This window comes from Pleurodeles waltl, chromosome 1_1 (genome assembly GCF_031143425.1).
Source record: "Pleurodeles waltl isolate 20211129_DDA chromosome 1_1, aPleWal1.hap1.20221129, whole genome shotgun sequence".
Taxonomy (NCBI): domain Eukaryota; kingdom Metazoa; phylum Chordata; class Amphibia; order Caudata; family Salamandridae; genus Pleurodeles; species Pleurodeles waltl.
The window spans coordinates 557,673,624-557,694,658 of record NC_090436.1 but is presented as its reverse complement, the minus strand read 5'-3'; the positions used below and the strand labels follow the sequence as shown (position 1 = coordinate 557,694,658).

Below are 21,035 nucleotides of genomic sequence, written 5' to 3'. Positions count from 1 at the left end.
CAGATGAAGATATCAACATTAATAGCAGAGTTCGGCAACCAGTCGGTCAATCATTTGTTACTGTCAACATCACCCAAAAGAGACCTACTTAACCCAAATTAACATCAGAATGTGGGACTTCATGCGAAAACAATTTAGAAAACATAAATTTGGAAAACGTCTAGCTAGATGAAAAAACTATAAAACAGCGCAGTTGCTACTTAGAAGGAAAGCACAAAGTTAATCAGTCACATTGTCATAGCTACCTATCCACAAAGTCAGTCTTCGTCTTCAGGTCATCAATAGATCAGCAACGCATCAGGCTCTCAAGAGCATGACCCCAATGACAGAATCTCGAACCGCGTCTCTTGACGTCATCAGCATTCACCCCTTGCATCTCCTGCATCTCAAGTTTTAGCCCCTTGTTATGACTTTTTATTCGAGTTTTTCAGTCCATCCCACTAATTCCTAATTGGTCAATTAGTTCTCCATATTTGACGTTATCCAATACTTTTTATTCTACATATCTATGAATTCTAATATTTCGTCTTTCTCTGTTCATGGATTGGTCCACTGTACGATGTCTTCATCATTCGGCTCTTCAGGTATCGAAAATGTTGCATGTTCCTCTTCAGTCAGTGTCCTTATTGTTCAAGTCCTGGGAAAGTACATTTAGCCTTCTCTGCACATAATTGAATCAAATTAACTTCATCATCTCCTGTCCGTTGGTACATTGCAGAAATTCCTAGCTAAGCACACAGTTCACAGTCAGTTCATATGCACAAGCAACTTCTACATTGTTCGTTTATTAATTCTGCTTCTGCATGAGGTTTGGTAAGTAGGCCACGACTTTGGCTAAGTTAGCTTCTACGATAAAACATAGGTTATACATCGCATTATGGCACATTACTACATTATTATTACACATTGCTATTATTTCACACATTTTTTTGATCATTTTAATTTAAATTTGTATAAGTGGCTCCCACTCCCCATGGGCACATTTTCAAACATGCACACTATTTCTCTACAATTAATTTCTCTATGAACTTTTTGTTAATCAAAACACATAAACATTCACTAATAATTTCTAATTAGCATATCTTCTTCAACACCTGTTTGTTGAAATGAACTGAGCACCATGCAGCAGCTAGTATCTCCGGCACTTTCAAACCCTCACGGTGATGGAAGATCTCTTGAATCCCACCTAAGTGGATCAGACCTGTTGGTTTGTGGCCCATAGGGGAGCACCAACTTGACAAAATCTCTATTCAAGTGGATGACCACTGCTATCACCTCAACAGTGGAGATGTGCTAACTGCCTATCACCACCGACCTCTGGTAGGCTTACAGAAGAGAACTGAATTCCTGCTATATATTTTGTTCCAAAGGCTGTACTTAATAATTTTATTAGATTTTATTATTGACAATTCTTTTTATTTTTTCATATCTTGATTTTGTATGTAATCTAAACCAAGAGTTTGTCATGCTTGTATGTATGTAGGTGGTATTTATGATTCAAGCCTAGCTGCATGGTAGAATAACACTGAGCATGGACTAAGACAAAGAGACTCTCAACATTTGGGTCGAGGGGCAACTGGTTTCTAAAAACAAAGGTAAACTGTTGCTACATCACAATGCAGTGTATTTTGAAGAGGCATATGTTCCGCTCTAGAACAAACTGGAGAAGGTTTGAAACAGGATATGAGGACGGATATGAGGTTCCAGATTATGAGTGTGTAGATGGAGAAAGGTTCTTTTTGACACTTCTTCATCTCTAGTGTGATTGTGGGCAAAGAGCCACCAGAGATGGTGAGTTTGTCACCTTGGTAGACATGGTCGCCATTTGTGATGATTTTGTAGAGAATGTAGCTGGTTTTAAAGATGGTGCAGGCTGACAGGGCAGTCATCAGGGCAAGGATGATGTAGTTATGTTTCTTCAGGCCCTTGATTAAGCATGCTACTTTGTGTACGATGCTCTTAAGGGTTGCCATTATGAAGTCTGGGAGCATCCATTGCCACCATCCAGATGCTAGACTACAAAAGCTTGAACTGGAGCTCTGAAGTTGATTTCTCGATTTCTCTTGGTTGAATAAAGAGATCGTACCAGGCCGCCTTAGTTTTCCTGAATGTGTGTTCCTTGAGGGTGAGATCAGTAATGCAAAATGTTAACAACAAATACACATTGGATGCTTTGGGGAAAAGCACAATGATTTGTATATCACAGTGTAAAATGGGGAGAGGGCACCTTCAAAAATAGCATGGCTTCCATTAGAAAGTGGATTTTTTACACGAGGAAAATTATTTTTGTATGATGAAAATGTTTAACCCAGTGAGTAATCCTAGAAAGGCGACTGATTCTTACTCACTCTTGGATTTCTTTGATTACTCTAAAACATATATTTGGCAATATACTCCAAATAAACCAGCACACAAATGGAAGTAGGCTATGCTTCCATTCCTGAATAATATGTTACTGTAGCTGTTCTTTGCTTCTCAGTCATATGTGCATCTGGAGTTTTTTTTATTATAGCACCATGCATAGAGCTAAGGTGAGCCGCACGCTTTAAACTTTATTAAATGATACTGTAAAATCTGACTGGTAGTTTGCTTGATTTAAAATAAGAAAAACAAGGAGTATCTGAGGTTATCAATGCAGTGTGTTTCTTAGACGTAATATTTTCTCAAATGTTCAACCAGGTCATTCCAGCAGATTTAATCAATATTGTCAGACAGCAGCGTGTCTGTTATGCCTCTGTGTAATGTAGACACATGCAGGGAATTTCATTATCGCTTGTATTATTTTTAATTTCCAGAAAGGACATTCTTAGATTCTTGGACGCCGAACGAGACGTGTCTGTGGTGAAGAGCAGTTTCAAACCAGGGGATGTAATCCACTATGTGCTGGACCGACGTCGCACGCTAAACATCTCTCACAATTTACACAGTCTCCTGCCCGAAGTGTCTCCCATGAAAAGCCGGCGCTTTAAAATGTGCGCAGTGGTGGGAAATTCTGGAATCCTCCTTGACAGTGAATGTGGCAAGGAGATTGACAGCCATGACTTCGTAATAAGGTGAGCTTTATGTTACAGTGGTTGACACCGTGCACTCCCATATGCAGGAAGACGGCGGGAAGCTTTACTGTGAGATATCACATATATGATTGGTTTGGAATTATCAGCTCAATAATTCTCAGCGATGTTTGACATTGTGACCCCCATTTTGATACCTTCTCAAGCAGAGAGCAGGAGAGATCACTTAACGCTTACATTGGTGACTAGAAGATAGACTGGCTTATTTAGTCTTGTTTTTTGGGGATAAATCATTGACTGACTCTGACCCGGCCTCCCCCCCGCCCCCATCCTGGGTGTTGCTCTTAAGACATTTCTTTCTACATTTCATGGCACCGAGAAGCATTCTGTTTCTGGCAGCGCTAACAAGATTCATGTCAGAGCTTTCACAGTTAATCTAATCATAAATAGAAAAGTTATGAACGCAGAAGTTCGGTCAGTTGAAGGAGTGAAGTCATGGCAGCGAGAGTTGCAGTGTGTGTTATAACACTGATGTTTGTCTGTAAAACACATCACACTGCCACACATTGACTCTCCAAATGTTGTTGGCTACGCAACTGCTTTGTGTCTCATAATTTGAAGCCAACTATTGCTGAGTGCTGAGGGCACCTATATAATGTCCAGAAGGTGCGCTGCCAAGTCAATACAAGTCACCAATTTTTTCAGTTTAATATGGTAAATACATTTTTAATAGCACCATGCACCCTGGTCGACCATATTTCATTCTTCTTCTTCCCCTCAAATTCGAGATTGGACTGAGCAGAATTTTGCACACACGTACCCATATAACATCTTTCTCTCAACAGTTATCTTTAAGGCCAATAGGTGTGACCATTAGAATTGTTGGCGCACCTGGTCCTTAATAAGTAAACTGACAAGGGGACGCGCATAGGTCGATGAACCTTTTGATTCGCTTGGAGTATCCTAGCTATGATGTGACCAATGTTTCTCAATAATCAATACACAAAGTTCAATAATCATTAGTCTATTTGTTAATCAGCAATTAATAATCATCACACTATGACCTTTCAGTCATGAATAACCACAACTTAGTATACGTTTTAGCAATTTTATTTTCCTATTAGTTACAATACTAAGGTGGTCATTACGACACTACGGAGGCCCTTATTATGACCGCGGCGGTAGCCCTGGGGATTATGACACCCCTACCGCCAGCCTGTTTCTGGCGGTTTGCACCGCCAGGAAGAGGCTGGCGGTAAGGGGTGTCCTGGGGCCCCTGGGGGCCCCTGCACTGCCCATGCCACTGGCATGGGCAGTGCAGGGGCCCCCTAACAGGGCCCCGGCCAGCTTTTCACAGTCTGCATAGCAGACAGTGAAAAGCGCAACGGGTGCTACTGCACCCGTCGCACGGCCGCAACACCGCCGGCTCCATTAGGAGCCGGCTCCTATGTTGCGGCCTCATCCCTGCCGGCCCAGCGGGGATGTCGTAATGGGGGCCGCACGCCCGCCAAGGTCGTAATGACCCCCTAAGTCTTGAGATTAATTCAACTTTATTCAATTCGAGCAAACCTCTCATTAATTCACTAGAAGATGCCAAAAGCATAACCTAACCAAAACTTGCATTAGAATACACTCTAAAACATTAGCGTAAGTCATCAATTGAATCACAGGCGAATAAGTCAACACAAGTAGCAGAGATCAGCAAATCAGTCGGTCAATCATTCGCCTCTGTAATTCGGTCAGTGTCATAGAGTAGGAACCTCACCTAACCCAGATTAGCATCGGCATGTGGGACTTCATGTGAAAAATAGTTTAAAACAAGAATTTGGAAAACATCTAACTAAGAGGAAACTCTTTAGACAGCGCAGTTGGTACCTAGAAAGAAAAAGCACAAAAGGTAATTCAGTCACATTGTCATATCTACCTATCCTCAGTATGGATCAGCAACAAAGTCAGTCTTCGTCTTCAGGTCATCTGTCGATCAGCATCTCATCATGCTCTTAAAGAGAATGAGCCCAATGACAGAATCTCAAACCACCTCTTCGATCTCGCAATTTAACATCTGAACTCATTTCCCTCTGTCACGTTGTTACATAAAAGTCACCCAGACTATCCCCCAATTCCTAATTGGTCAATTATTCATACGATTTTTCTCCACCCAATAATTTTCTTAACTCAAATCTATGAATTCTAATATCACACATTTCTCATGTCGCTGATTGGTTCACTTTACAATGTCCTCATTATCCGGCTCGTCAGGTATCGAAAATGTTGCATCTTCTTCTCCAGTCAGTGTCTTTCTTGTTTGAGTCCTGGGAAAGTGCGCTTTACACGTTAGTTGTTACATTTCTAGTTCCATCATCTCCTGTCCGTCGGTTCACGCAAAGGTTTCAGCTTAAGCAAACTTTATTAAACAATGAGCAGTTCACGGTTAGTTCAGTTTGTCAGCATTTTTCATTGAATGTTAAAGATTCAACTTCTGCATGAGGCCCGACAAGACTAGGCCAAGACTTTAGTTAAGTTTATGCCCTACAATTCAATGCAAAGCATAGGATATATATCTCTCAATATGACACATTACTACATTTATATGATAAATGTTCAATATTTTATATATGTTGGTTGCTCCTTTAAAATAATTTGTGCATTCTGGTGGTCGCTCTCCGAGGTCACAATTTCAAACGTGTGCATTATTTTCGATGTTTAGTCATTTTCTACATTTTTCATTATTCAGAACACATAAACATTCATAAATAATTTCTATTTCAAATATTTGCTTTAACAGAATCAAAAGTCTTCTTCAATGACTGGTATTTCACTCACTAATTCTTTGATCCATGAATTCACTTATCCGTTCTTTAGCTCATTTTCACATTCATTCACTCACACATTCTCCAACCACCCCATCTGTAGTTGACAATCAATGAATAAGCACTTTCAGATATAAAAAGCCACGGGGTATATTCAAGGTGTGATAAAATGTTACCACTAATGACAGTGATAAGTTGGCGATGCAGGACATATAGTGGAAGTAATTGTTGGGAGTCCCAGTAGGAGATTTTTCAGTGAAACTTACTGGGAAAATCCTGAGCAGTGACAACCTCTGTTGCCCCTGTCTGTCGAAAGAAATAAAATGTTCTTGATAAGACAACCTCTGTAACAGCTGACTACTAGATGAAAGAACATCTTCTTGGGGAGACAGTCATATTAGCACTTTTCTCACCAGCAAGGGTTAATCGTTCACTCCGAAGAAACAACTGCTATACTCAGAGGAGACAGCTTCCAACACAAGAGAGCACCACATGAATATGAGGAAGGAAAGAGTTCAAAGCTTGCCTGGAAGATAGTAGAAGCTCAATAAGACACGATAACTAATTCACCCTACTCCAGTAAGACACCATGGTGATGTGAGTAGACAAGCCCTACTCTCTTGCTTGGAGGAGCAAATCAAATCATTTTAGGAATGAACCACCTAATTTATCACCTGGTGGCAAACATCATATAAATGGAAGTAAACAAATACTTGTGTTCCCTCTTTTGTTGCATACCTATTTACCAGAGAGAGAAAGTGTTAGAAATGGGGTCTTTGGTTGGCAGTCAGGTTACACTGTTAGCGTGAAAATGTACCTTGGGCGTGTCGGAGGCTGGTGAGATCGCAACCTGCACTGCGTGGTTTTTGGATCATTGTGCAGCTGGATTTCTGACGCAAACACCGCTGGGTGTGTAAAAACTACGCAAGGCCTGCCCAGACCCGAGAGTGCTGACCCGATCGACACATCGCTCTCCTGCGGAGAGAAGAAATTACGCGCCCGACCAGACGAAAGGAGAAACAAAGCAATGTCTTGCACAGGAGTGAAATCGACGCATCGCAAGCCCTTTTTGAAGTACGCTCACCTTAGGGGGGGTTATTTTTGATGTGCCCAAGGTACATTTTCACGCTAATAGTGTTAGTGTGTGTTTAAAATTACATGAAGGCTCTTTTTGCATTTTCAGTGATAACTTGACTTGTGTATTGTGGATTTTTGTCATTTCGGTCTTGTTTTGTTTAGATAAATATTTCCTATTCTTCTAAACCTGTGTTGTGTCATTTTGTAGTGTTTTCATTAAATTACTGTGTGTGTTGGTACAAATACTTTACACAAAGTACTCTGAAGTCAAGCCTACTGCTCATGCCAAGCTACCAAGGGGGTAAGCAGGGGTTTGCTGAGTGTGATTCTCTTTTACCCTGACTAGATTGAGGGTCCTTGCTTGGACAGGGGGCAACCTGCCTGCCAACCAAAGACCCATTTTCTAACATTGGTGATCAGCAGATGGGATTGGACTTGTATTTGTACTTGACATACAGAATTAAGTGTACACTACTGTTTTTAGTTCAGACCACTACATGACCACATATTACTTGTCTTGTGATCTTTGCTTTTCTCTTTGAGACCTCTTTTTGTTCTATTTCTCGCTGATCCTTTGACTGACTTTTTTGAAACTTCATTTGGGAACCTATTTTTCTGCCTTTGGAACTTTGCACTTGTTTTTGAATGTTCATCATGTCCCAAGCCGGAGATGCATCAGTTGGAGCTGATTTTGACCCAGAGAAATTGGAGAATTATACCAAGGCTCAGTTGAAGCAGTTCTGTAAAAGTTTTGACTGTCCCATTAAGAGCTCATCCAAGAAGGAGGAGCTGCAAAAGGCGCTGAGGGCCTGGGTGACAGCCAAGAGCACTAAAGGGCACACAGAGGATAAGGGAGATGAGGAGGAGGAGGAAGATTGTTCCATGCACAATGGTCTGGTGGGTGGGCCTGTTATGTCCAGGGAGAAGGTCTCCAGGGCAGGTAGCATTGTCTCATCTAAGGGTCTGACACCTGAAGAGTTACAGGACAGACAGGCACAGACAGATTACCAATTGGAGCTGGACAAGCTCAAGCTCAGGATGGAGAGGGAAAGAAGGGTACACACCCCAAAAGACCTAGTGAAGGATTATAAGAGGGAGGATGACATATACTTGTGGTTCAAGGGGTATGAGTCTGCTCTCCACATGAATCTGGTCCCTGAAAACTCATTGGGGGGTGGGTCTGTGGAAGCACTTTGAGGTAGAGGGGATGGATAAACTGACAGCCTTAGGGGATGCTCAGAATCTCACCTACACTATCATGAAGGATCCACTCCTCACAAGATATGGTCTTACCCCTGAGCAGTATAAGGATAAGTTTAGGTCCTATAAGAAGAAGGAATCCCAAACATGTTTGGAATGTGTTGATTCTTATTGCAGGTCACTGGATGGTTGGGTGAAGGGCATTAAGGTAACTATATATGAGGGGCTTTACAATCTGATTGCTTGGGAGCACTTGTACAGTTTATGTTTTCCAAAGTTGCGCCAACACCTGATTGACAGCAAGCTGACTGATCCCAGGAAGCTTGCACAGGAAGCGGACCGCTGGGAGATCACCAGGGTCCAAAAGAGGCATGGGGAGACCACACCAAGGGTGGGCAGGACCCCTCTCAGAAGAAAGGGTGGGGTAAGGGTAAACAGGGGAAGTTCTCTAAAGGGCTCCAAACTTATTCCCAGGGTAAGGATTCCCAACTCCCCAGTGAGAAGAAGCCATGGTTCTCCAAAGGGAAGCCAGTGACAGGTGGTCCCCCATGTAAGTGCTATGCATGTGACCAGGTGGGTCATGTGAGTGGGGACCCCAAATGCCCCAAAAGTACACTGGCACCCACTGGTGTGCCGTCCCAGGGTTTGTGCCAGTCTAGTGCTTGGGGAGGAGTTGGTTCCATGTGGGTGTGATCCAGCTGAGATGACCCTTGTCTCACTAGAGGACAGTGAGATGGTCCAGAGAACTCTTGTGCCTGAGAACACTAAGAAGTACAGGCAGTGGGTGACCATCAATGGACAGAGGGTGGAGGTTCTGAGAGACACAGAAGCCATTGTGACTACAGTGAGGAGTCAGCTGGTGTCTGAAGATCAGAGAGATCCCTGGGTACTTCACCAAGTAGTTGCAGTGGACAACTCAGAGCACCTGTGCAGAGTGGCACAGGTTCCCTTTGAATGGGGGGGGTTCTCAGGTTCCTTGAAGATAGCTGTGGGTCCAAACATGCCTGTAGATTGTTTGCTAGGCAATTACTTGGTGGGTTCCCCTTGGAGAATAAGGAACACAAGTCTCACTTGGCGATGTTGGGTCTGCCTGGGTGGTTATGCATATCCACCCGGTCAATGAAGCCCATCAGGGTGGTCAAGAGCCCCTGGAGCCTGAAACAATGGGCCAGGGGACGGCCAAGAAGAGAAAGGGCAGTGGGCACAGGAAACCGGCCCCAGAGGTTCCCACAGTCTGGGAGGAAGCGGAGCCTGAGGGTGACGCCCCTGAACCTACAGGGGAACAAGTGGCTGGGGGAGGTCACTGAGATGTTGCAGTGGAAGCAGGGAGGGGGACCCTCCAGGGAGGCATTCTGTGAAGCACAGAAAACTTGCCGTACTTTAGAAGGAATGCGTCAGCAGGCTGTAGCCTAGGCGGCTGGCGAGGAGCCCAGTACTCACGTGATCTATTGGGAGGATGACCTCCTTTATAGTGAGCCTAAGGTTCCTGAGCCTGGGTCAGCTCGTATGCTGGTGGTACCCCAGTGCTTCAGGGCCTTCCTACTGGGGTTGGGGTTAGGCAGGACATCTAGGCAGGACAAGACCTATAAGAGGCTTGTCTCCCACTTCTATTGGCCTCAGATGAGTAAGCATTCTGCTGCACACTGTAGGTCTTGCCCAACTTGTCAGGCAAGTGGCAAGAGTGGCGGGAAATGTAAGGCTCCAACCTTTACCTCTGGTTATTACTCCCTTTGAGGGGGTAGGTATTGACATTGTGGGGCCCCTGGATCCCAAAACTGCCTTGGGCAACAGGTTCATCCTGGTCTTGGTGGACCTTGCCACCCGGTACCCAGAAGCCATTCCTCTGAGATCAGTCACTTCCCCTGTGGTGGGGCATGTCTGATGGGGGTTTTTACCCTAATGGGGTTCCCCAAGGAAGTGGTGTCTGATAGGGGTAGCAACTTCATATCCACGTATATGAAGTCTCAGTGGAAAGTGTGTGGGGTGACCTACAAGTTCACCACACCTTACCACCCCCAAAGTAATGGTCTGGTTGAGCGATTCAACCGCACCTTGAAATGCATGACTCAGGGCTTGTCAGAGCCCTTGAGGCTGAAGTGGGAAGTCCTCTTGCCATGCCTTCTGTTCGCCTACAGGGAGGCACCTCAAAAGGGCCTTGGGTTTAGTCCTTTTGAGCTGATATATGGCCACCCTGTGAGGGGACCTTTAAGTTTGGTCAAGGAGGCTTTGGAGAAGGCTCCTAGTAAACCCCCCAGGATCTATTTAGCTACATGCTGGCTTTGAGAAACCAGACTGCACGTTTCAGGAGTCTCGCACAGGAGAACCTAGAAGCAAGCCAGGAGGATATCAAACGGTGGTATGACCGGAATGCCACTCTGGTCGAGTTTAAACCTGGTCAGAAAGTGTGGGTGATGGCACCAGTGGAGCCTAGGGCACTCCAGGATAACTGGACTGGGCCATTTGAGGTGGTGGAGTGCAAGAGTGAAGTCACCTACCTGGTGGACTTCCAGTCTCCAAGGAACCCTTTAAGGGTCCTGCATGTCAACCGCCTCAAACCTAACTTTGAGCGGACTGAACTGTCCATGCTCCTTGCGACAGATGATGGGGTGGAGGAGGAGAGTGAGCCTCTTCCTGACCTCCTGTCTGCAGGAGAAAAAGATGGGTCTGTGGAGGGAGTGATCATCTCCCCCTCCGTGACTGTCGCCTTGCTGTTTTCCCTGATCCCAGGAGTCACACACTTGTGCACACATGATGTGGACACGTGGGACAGTACACCCATTAAACAAAACATTTACAGGGTGACTGACAGGGTCATGGCATGCATTAAGGATGAAGTATCCTAAATGCTTACCCACGGGGTTATTGAGCACTCCAGTAGTCCATGGGCCAGCCCAGTGGTATTGGTCCCAAAGGTTGCTGCACCTGGTGCCACTCCAGAACTCAGGTTCTGTGAGGACTACCGGGAGCTCAATGCGGCCAGCAAGACTGACACACACCCCATCCCCCGAGCTGATGAGCTCATTGACTGGTTAGGAGCTGCCAAGTACCTCAGTACGTTTGACTTAACATCTGGGTACTAGCAGATTGCCTTAACTGAGGGGGCCAAGGAGAGGTCAGCATTCTCTATCCTAGATGGACACTTTCAATTTAAAGCGATGGCATTTGGGATGAAGAACTCCCCTGCCACTTTTCAGAGGTTGGTCAACCAGGTGTTGGCTGGGCTGGATGAGGTCAGTGCGGCCTACCTGGATGACATTGCTGTTTTCAGTTCCACATAGGAGGAACACCTGCAACACCTCTGGAGAGTGTTAGAGGCCCTGCAGAAGGCAGGCCTCACTATTAAGCCCACTGCTCGTGCCAAGCTACCAAGGGGGTAAGCAGGGGTTAGCTGAGGGTGATTCTCTTTTACCGTGAATAGAGTGAGGGTCCTTGCTTGGACAGGGGGTAACCTGTCTGCCAAACAAAGACCCCATTTCTAACTGAAAACCAATCCAAAGATCACTTGAAAGAGGGTAACATATCACTAAAAAAAGGAAAGATTAATCCACTCCAGTGACTGGGGGAAATCAAACTCTTCAGTGCCCTCCTGATTAAGGATACCAAATTCCCACAACAATGGGGTGAGGCAGAAATGCTACGGACCAACTGAAGTGGATAACACATAGCAGTAGTTAGAGAAAACAACCACTCCAGTGCTGTTTCAGTGGAAGGAGGATACCTCATCTACTTGTCATACAGGGCTACATGGTTGAAACTACTGAAGCACAAGTGTGAAAGTGCTGGATCAGAGCTTTAAAAGAACAATAATAAAGTTTCACAAATGTTGTCATATCTAGGCACATATTAAACAACATGTTTTAGGAAACACTGTCTGGGGATTAAATAAAAAAATCTGAAACCAGTTTATACTAGAGGGCAGATGATGTGTATTTTGAAACATTTTCATTCATCGTATTTGATATCACTATATTTTCCATGATACCAGGACCAAAAACCCTCCTGATTTGGTGTTTTGAAGATGGTGAGACTGTGTTCTGTGAAACACATGAGGTAATGGCTTTCCAAGACTCATAGGATAAGAAGCCACCTACCATACATCAACCTTCTTCTGAAATGTACAGTGCCTTGAGAAAGGCATGTCAGTAGATTTACACTATTGCATTACAACAGAATCACCTTTCCAAAGAGAGTGCAAAAGGAGATCACTTACACTAGGCTTTACTTCTGTGATGTAACTAGGTGTATTCATACCTCTGCTCCCCCTGTTTACATCTATCCATTACCAATCTTCCTTCATGGACTGTCATCTGTCAGTAGATGTGGCCTAATGGCCACAGCTGCTTACTTTGAAACTAGGGAAGCAAGTTCATGTCCGGGCGTTGGATCAGTGTCTTGTAATTCTGGGTACATCACTTAGGCCCTCATTCTGACCTTGGCGGGCGGCGGAGGCCGCCCGCCAAAGTCCCGCCGTCAGATTACCGTTCCGCGGTCAAAAGACCGCGGCGGTAATTCTGACTTTCCCGCTGGGCTGGCGGTCGCCTTCAGACCGCCCGCCAGCCCAGCGGGAAAGAGGCTTCCACGATGAAGCCGGCTCGGAATCGAGCCGGCGGAGTGGAAGCTGTGCGACGGGTGCAGTTGCACCCGTCGCGTATTTCACTGTCTGCGCAGCAGACAGTGAAATACATGTAGGGGCCCTCTTACGGGGGCCCCTGCAATGCGCATGGGCACTGCAGGGGCCCCCAGGGGCCCCGCGACCCCCCCTACCGCCATCCGGATCCCGGCGGTCCGACCGCCGGGATCTGGATGGCGGTAGGGGGGGTCGGAATCCCCGCGGCGGTGCAGCAAGCTGCGCCGCCGCGGAGGATTCAATGGGGCGGCGGTACACTGGCGGGACCCCGCCAGTGGTGCCGGTCCGACCGCGGCTTTACCGCCGCTGTCGGAATCCCCATTGGAGCACCGCCGGCCTGTCGGCGGTGCTCCCGCGGTCCTCCGCCCTGGCGGTCAAAGACCGCCAGGGTCAGAATGACCCCCATAGTCTATCCATGCATAAAGTAAAAAAACACCCTATTACTTAATGCAGAATCACAAGTTATGAACAGTGTCTAATTTGTAAAAGAATAAGTGCTTATGCCCAAAGGTCTGCTCAGAAGCCGGCAGTCAGTGTTATTAAATGTTGGCTGGCAAATACCAAGGCTCAGCAGCCTTGAAACTACCTCATGCCTCTTTCATCTACCACCAGCCACTCCTTGTCCCTATATCTCACTATTGTAGGCTCTTGTTTTCTTCCTGTGTGATAGTTTTTCTGTCTTTCTCTCCCTCCTTCTTTCCCCTCTGTGTTTTCCAACTCTTGCTCTTGGTAAATATCTGCTGGTCTCTAAAAATGAGTGCTGGTGGGCTTCACCTCAAATTAAGCACTGGTTATGAGGCAAAATGTCATCATTTAAAATGTCTGTTACTGCAAACTCTCAATTGTGGTCCTGAAGGCTGACCCAGGCTATGCATGAAAGTCAGTGACCAAGAGGACTGATCTGTTGCCCATTCCGTGCATACTCTCCTGTGTGCTAACCCTGCTTTGCCAGTCAAACTAACAAGGAAAAAAAAGCGGACCTAAACTCCATTTTCTGTAAGGATGTATTATAGTTTTTCCATTTTTGGTTTAAAAAATATGAAGCTGTCTCTAGTCCGGACTGAAAATGTGCAAAAACCACTGTAGTAACAAAAGAATTGTCATCCAATAGAGCACAAACTGTATTTGACACTATTGGACTCTTCTTGATGATATGCAGTAAGGAACCGTAGAATAAATTAATAAAGGATTTCCACTCAATTGCATTTTTTAACATATTTTGGCTAGATACCTGACAGTCCTTCATGTTCCTTAACCAGGGTTGAATGATGGAACCACGCATGCCTGAACAATGCTGTCTGAACAACAACCACGTTGTTTCCATACATGCCATTAACACGCATGCCTTTACAACAATTTTTCGTTGTAAAGGCGTGCCTAGTAAATGCATGTGTGGAAATGGCAAGCGTGGTTGTCACATGCCAGCCCCACCCTAAAAACAGAAGTACCCCGACTACCCCACCCTTAAAAAGTACCCTGATAAAACCCAACCACTCTGAGCTCTAAAATCGACCCCACCCCAAAAAATAAAACAACCCAACCCTTAAATAAAAAAAAATCCGCAACCCCTCGCCCCTAAAAACAGAAGTAACCTTAACCCCACCTTTAAAAACTACCACGATACCCCACCCACTCTAAGTCCTAAAACCGACCCCCACCCCTAAAAATAAAACAACCCAACCCCTAAAAACAAACTTAGCCCAACTCCACACCCCGCCCCTAAAAACAGAAGTACTCGACCCCCGCCCTTAAAAACTACCCCATACCCCCACCCACTCTGAGCCCTAAAACTGACCCCCACCCCCAAAAATAAAACTATCCAACCCCTAAAAACAAAACTACCCGACCCCCCACCTCTGCCCCTAAAAACCTGACCCCGCCTGCCCTGAATATAAAATTATCCCAACCCCGCCCCCACAAAACCCACCCCCACCTCCCCTAAATACAAAATTACCCCAACCCCACCCCTAAAAACCCGTCCCCGCCATAAATGCAAAATTACCCTGACCCTCCCTAACCCACCCTTAATAACCCACCCCACCTGCCCTAAATACAAATTTACCCCAACCCCCACCCCACCCCTAAAAACCCGAACCCCCACTTGCCCTGAATACAAAAGTACCCCAACCCCTACCCCGCCCCTAAAAGTCTGACCCCCACCTGCCCTGAATACAAAATTACCCCAACCCCATCCCGCCCCTACACACCTGACCCTCCCACCCACCCTAAATACAGAATTACCCTGAACCCCATCCCTAAAAACCTGCCCCTGCCCTAAATATAAAATTACTCTGACCCCCTACCCCTAATACCCCACCTCCACTCGCCCTAAATACAAAATTACCCCAACCCCTACCCCGGCCCCTAAAAACTTGACCCCCAGCCACCCTAAATAGAAAATTACCCCGACCCCCCTTTTGCTATGAATACAAAATTAACCCAACACCCCACCCCTAAAAGCCTGCCCCCAATCTAAATACAAAATTACCCCGACCCCCTTCACCACTCCTAATATCCTGCCCTAAATGCAAAATTACCCCAACCCCCACCCCACCCCTAAAAACCCGACACCCCCAGCCCTAAATACAAAATTACCACGACCCCCACCCCTAAAAATCAACCCCCCACCCACCCTAAAAAAATAATTACCCCAACCTTCCAAATACAAAATCACCCTGACCCCCCACCCTCCCTTAAAAACCCGACCACCCCTAAATACAAATTTACTCCGATCCCCTGCCCCTAAAAACAAAATAACCCTGACCCCCCCTCCCTCGCCCTAAAAATCATAGCCCGAACCCCCCATCCCGTCCCTTAAAAAAAAAAAATATATATAACCACCCCTTCACGCCCGCCCTACCCCTAAAAACTGCTCCCAGCCCCACTTACCTGACCTCGTCCTCTCCCAATGGATCTTCCTTTTTCTTTGCCTTAACCACGCAGGTGCATTGTTCAGCACATGCGTGGTTTAGGGAGAGAAAAAGGCCTGTGTTGTCAAGCGTCATTCCACTTGCGTGAACAACGCAGATGTGGTTCCGGATGTGTTGTTCCGTATCTTTCCCCTTAACCAGGGGTGTAGCTTTGGGGGAGGAGGGGGTGTTAGGTGAAAAAAAAAACTAATAAATGAATTGTCTGATAAATAGTTGGGTACAGATGCTTTCAGTCGGGTACAGTGAGATGTCTGCCGGATTTCAGCAGGAATGTTTACATACATTCAGACAAAAAAACAAGCACTCTCTCCCTCTCAGTTTTTAAAGTCGCCAAAAATATTGGTAATTTTACAACATTTTGTGTTTTCCCTCAGCTAATACCCCTACAAATCCACATTCCTCCCTCTTTCCGCTGTCCCTTAGGCCCCTCCCATGCACCTTGCTTGTTGTATAATGTATTTAAACATTATATGCCAGCCTGATGGTCAGAAAATCTGAAGCTTATCCCCCCCCCCCCACAATCGTACTGACGGAGCTACGTCCCTGTTCTTAACACCGCTTAGGGCACAACATTAAAGTGGTTGTTAAAATCACTATTAAACTATTTAACCTCTACAATAACCGTGGTTTTGTTTAAAGAGATAGTTTCAGTTTTTACTATAAATCAATGAAATCTGAATCGGGTGTTTCTCAGTTAAAATGTGCAGAGCTAGGGATTCTAGCAGTGTTCTGCTGTTTTCAATTTGGGGCGCGAGCTTGTTCTATAAGGATGTGGACATGTAATGGCGGTTTCTGTTTAGGAAATAGGAAGTGACTTACCAAGGTTTGCTGCGGTTGTTGGCTAAGTCGACCTTCCAACTTGTTTAGCAAATTGGACCTGCGATGCTTTTCTGCTGCACCGAGATGTCATTCAAATGTGAAACAAAAACATTAAAGCGTGAATTCTATATCCGTAGACACAGAATAAAGATTAGTGACATTTTATGGTATTTTTGAAATCCTAAAGTCAAGCAGAAGGTCAGAATTGTTGCAGTTACAAATTTGAGTTTAGAAGTAGGATTTTAAGGGGCATATTTATACTCCGTTTGCGCCAAATTTGCGTCGTTTTTTTCGACGCAAATTCGGCGCAAAACTAACGCCATATTTATACTTTGGCGTTAGACGCGTCTAGCGCCAAAGTATGAGTAAAGAGCGTCATTTTTTTGCGTGAACGCCTTCCTTGCGTTAATGAGATGCAAGGTAGGCGTTCCCATCCAAAAAAATGACTGCGACGCAAATGCGTTGTATTTATACTCCCGGGCAAAAATCACGCCCGGGAGTGGTCGGGTAAAAAAACCCTGCATTTGCGCCTCTTTTTAATGCCTGGGTCAGGGCAGGCGTTAAGGGACCTGTGGGCTCAAAATGAGCCCACAGCTGCCCTCCCATGCCCCCAGGGACCCCCCCTGCCACCCTTGCCCACCCCAGGAGGACACCCAAGGATGGAGGGACCCACCCCAGGGACATTCAGGTAAGTTCAGGTAAGTATACATTTGTTTTTTTTTAATATATTTTTTTTGGCATAGGGGGGCCTGATTTGTGCCCCCCTACATGCCACAATGCCCAATGACCATGCCCAGGGGACATAAGTCCCCTGGGCATGGCCATTGGGCAAGGGGGCATGACTCCTGTCTTTACTAAGACAGGAGTCATGTAAATGGCGTCTGGGCGTCGTTAAAAATGGCGCAAATCGGGTGGAGGCGATTTTTTAGCGTCAACCTGACTTGCACCATTTTTAAGACGCCCTAACGCCATTTTCCCCAACGCCGGCGCTGCCTGGTGTACGTGGTTTTTTTCCACGCACACCGGGCAGCGCCGGTCTGCTAGCGCCGGCTAACGCCATTCAATAAATACGGCGCCCGCATGGCGCTTCAGAATGGCGTTAGCCGGCGCTAAACTTTTTGACGCTAAACTGCGTTAGCGCAGTTTAGCGTCAAAAAGTATAAATACGGCCCTAAGTCTTTCTGCATGTGCCATCCTGCAGAAGTAGCCCTGCACATTCAATATTCACATACTTGACACATATACTTGTTCATTTTAAAAGCAGGTGTAATGTCCTTTCAAGGTTGGGAATGAGGAGGAAACAGCCCCATATTTATGAGGGTGCAAGGGTAGACTATTGCTATTTTTTTCCCAAGCCAAAGAAAAATAGTACGTTTTACAGCACATTTATGCATACAGAACATTCCACATAGGGAATTTGCATGCACTGTAAATGTACGATTTCCGAAGACTTTCTGAAGTACTGGTGGGATATTTTGGCGAATCACTAATAAGGTGGAGATCGACTCCCAGTGTGGCACTGTTTCATTTGAAACAGATTTCTGCTGTGTTTATGCAAGGCTTTGCGAACAAGAATCCACTTATATAAATGTGACTGAATTTATCATTTATTTATTTATTAAACAGTTTTATGTAGCTTTCCTTTCCAAGACTTACGGATAATACAATGTCACATTACAATGCAGCAGTATGTATTCATTTATTTATGTAGCTGTTTTGTACAGAGCCGACTATTGATTGGAATCAGGGCCGGCTCTAAGGCGGTGCGACCGGTGCCACCGCACAGGCGCTGACTTACGGTGGGGGAGCCGTGTTTGCAAATGTATTATGATTTTAAAAGCACTGCAGGCATTCCCTGCCTCCAGCTATTTTAAGTCCACAATAAAAATGCTTCCATTTTCTTACGATAATGGCATTACTCCTAGTCCTACTCCCTCGCCTTCCTTTTAACCAATGAGGCCTCCCGCCTCCCCTCTAGACCCTCCCTTCCCCTTTCAAAACCCCCCCCCACCCTTATCCCCTCCTGTACAAAAACCAAGCCCAAGCTGCAACTCGGACAGTCCGTACCGGGAGGGTGGGAGGGAACGGAAAAGGAAGGCGAGGGAGTAGGACTAGGAGTAATGCCATTATCGTAAGAAAATGGAAGCATTACCTCCCGTCCCTCCCTCGCCTTCCTTTTAACCAATGAGACATAGCAAGAAAACACACAGGAGACGGACATCGAGTTGCAAGACCTTTATTTAATATCCTGCACCCAGAACATGCCAAACATTATCTCATAGAGGATAAGACCCGGTGACCTAACACCGACTCCAAACTACCCAAGTCCGACAGCCTATAATGACGCACAAACGTCGAAGGAGAAGCCCAAGTGGCGGCCCTGCAAATTTCCACCACGGAAGTCCCCTGAAGCTCCCCCACCGTAGCCGCCATGCCTCTGGTAGATCTCCCCTGAATCCCTTGAGGAGGAACCACCTCTTTCAAGGAATAGGCCAACAGAATTAAAGATCGAACCCACCGACTCAAGGAAGCCGTGGAAGGTTTCTCACCTTTGCGAGCCGGACCAAAATTAACAAACAGTGAATCCCCTTTACGAAAAGGAGCCACCACCCGCAGATACTCCAACAAAACCCTGCGCACATCCAACGAATGCAAACGGACCTCCTCCCTTGAGGAGGGATTCGGACAAAATGAAGGAAGGATGACCTCCTGCCGGGAATGGAACGAAGAATTGACTTTAGGAATAAAGGAAGGTACCGGAACCAGAACCACCCGATCGTGAAAAATCTTACAAAAAGGAAAGGAACAAGCCAATGCCCCCAATTCCCCCAACCGACGAGCCGAAGTAATGGCTACCAAAAAGAATGTCTTCAAAGATAGATGGCGCAAATCACAGTCCCCCAAAGGTTCAAAAGGGGGCTCCGTCAACACATCCAAAACCAAGGACAGATCCCATGAAGGAAAAGAACGTACCGGGCGAGGAAATAAATTAACAAGCCCTTGAAAAAATCTCGGCATCAAGCGCCCTTCATCCTGAAGATTACGCCATGGTCCTCTGAATGCCTGAATAGCCGCCCACTGCACCCGAAGAGATGCCACTGACAACCCTAAATGAGCACCGTCCTGCAGGAACTGCATCACCTCAAAGATAGAAGCGCAGGTAGGATCTAACTCACGACTTAAGCACCATGACGAAAACACCTTCCACTGTCTACCATAAGAAAGCAAAGTGGAACGTCTCCTCGAAGCCAGCAATGTAGAACTCAAAGCTACCGGCACCCCCAGACCTGTCAATCCCCGTCGTTCAACTTCCAGGCCGTCAAGTGTAACCTTCTCAATGACCCCAATGGGAGGCAGGGAAACTCCAGGGGAGACGGACAAAGAGGCAGAGGCCACATCCTCCCGTCCGCCATCAGCCTCAACAAGGGGAACCAATTCGCCCTCGGCCAAAGTGGCGCAATTAGGACAACCCTGGACCCCAGATCCCTCACACGTAACAGAAACGCCCTGAGTAGTTGAAAAGGAGGGAACGCATACAAAAGGCCCTGCGGCCAAGGACATGACATCCCGTCCACCTCCCATGCTTGGGGACATCGAAACCGGGAGCAGAAGCGATCCACTTTCGCATTCCCTACTGACGCAAACACATCCAGCACCGGAAGACCCCAAAGCCGAACCAGATGCTGAAACAGAGACTTCCGGAGAGAGAAAAGTTGAGAGGAAGGAATCACTCTGCTCAGCCGATCCGCCCGAACATTCACCACCCCCCTAATGTACGTAGCCCTGAGAGAAGGAACCCACTCCTGAGCCCACACAAAAATCTCCCTGACTAGATTGAACAGAGCCCTTGACCTGGTCCCTCCTTGCCGATTGACATAAGCCTTGGCCACTAAGTTGTCTGTGCGAACCAGAACCGCCGAACCCCTCAGGGAATCCTGAAAATGGACCAGAGCCAGGAATACTGCCCGCAATTCGCGCCAATTCGACGACCGACTCGCCTCCCGAGGGGACCAAAACCCCTGAATCTGAGCCGACCCCATCCATGCCCCCCAACCGGAGAGGCTGGCATCCGTCGTCACCACCACGGGTCTCAGAGGCGATAAAGAAACCCCTATCCTCAGGTGGTCTGCATCCAACCACCATTGCAACTCTCTGTGAATCAATCCGGACCCTGGAACCCTGTCCTTCAGAGAACCGGACCCTGGTGTCCACCTTCTCAAGAACCATGTCATCAAGCACAGGAGATGGAAACGTGCCCAAGGAACCAGAAATATCACCAACGCCAAATGACCCTGCAGACGCAACCATAGAAGAGCTCGGGGAGCAGACCGCAACAATACCTTCTTTACCAAAGCCTGTAGGACACCCAACCGTTTTTCTGACACAGTCACCAACCCAAGAAGAGTCTGAAACCGAGCTCCCAGAAAAACCAGATCCTGGGACGGCACTAAGTCTGACTTCTCCCAATTGATTAAAAACCCGTGGTTTTGCAGGACCCCCAGAACATGGACCACCTGCTTCTGCAAAAGGTCTCGTGATTGGGCATGAATCAAAATGTCGT

At 46.4% G+C, this 21,035-nt stretch overlaps 1 protein-coding gene across 1 annotated transcript in view; it reads left to right on the top strand.

Moving 5' to 3' along the window:
• The window catches only part of ST8SIA4 (ST8 alpha-N-acetyl-neuraminide alpha-2,8-sialyltransferase 4), a 353,311-nt gene that overhangs the window by 80,240 nt on the left and 252,036 nt on the right, over positions 1-21,035 (top strand). Inside the window, exon 3 of the mRNA XM_069226024.1 lies at positions 2,796-3,053. Coding sequence (XP_069082125.1) covers positions 2,796-3,053 — 258 coding nt within the window. The remainder of the gene's footprint in view (positions 1-2,795; positions 3,054-21,035) is intronic.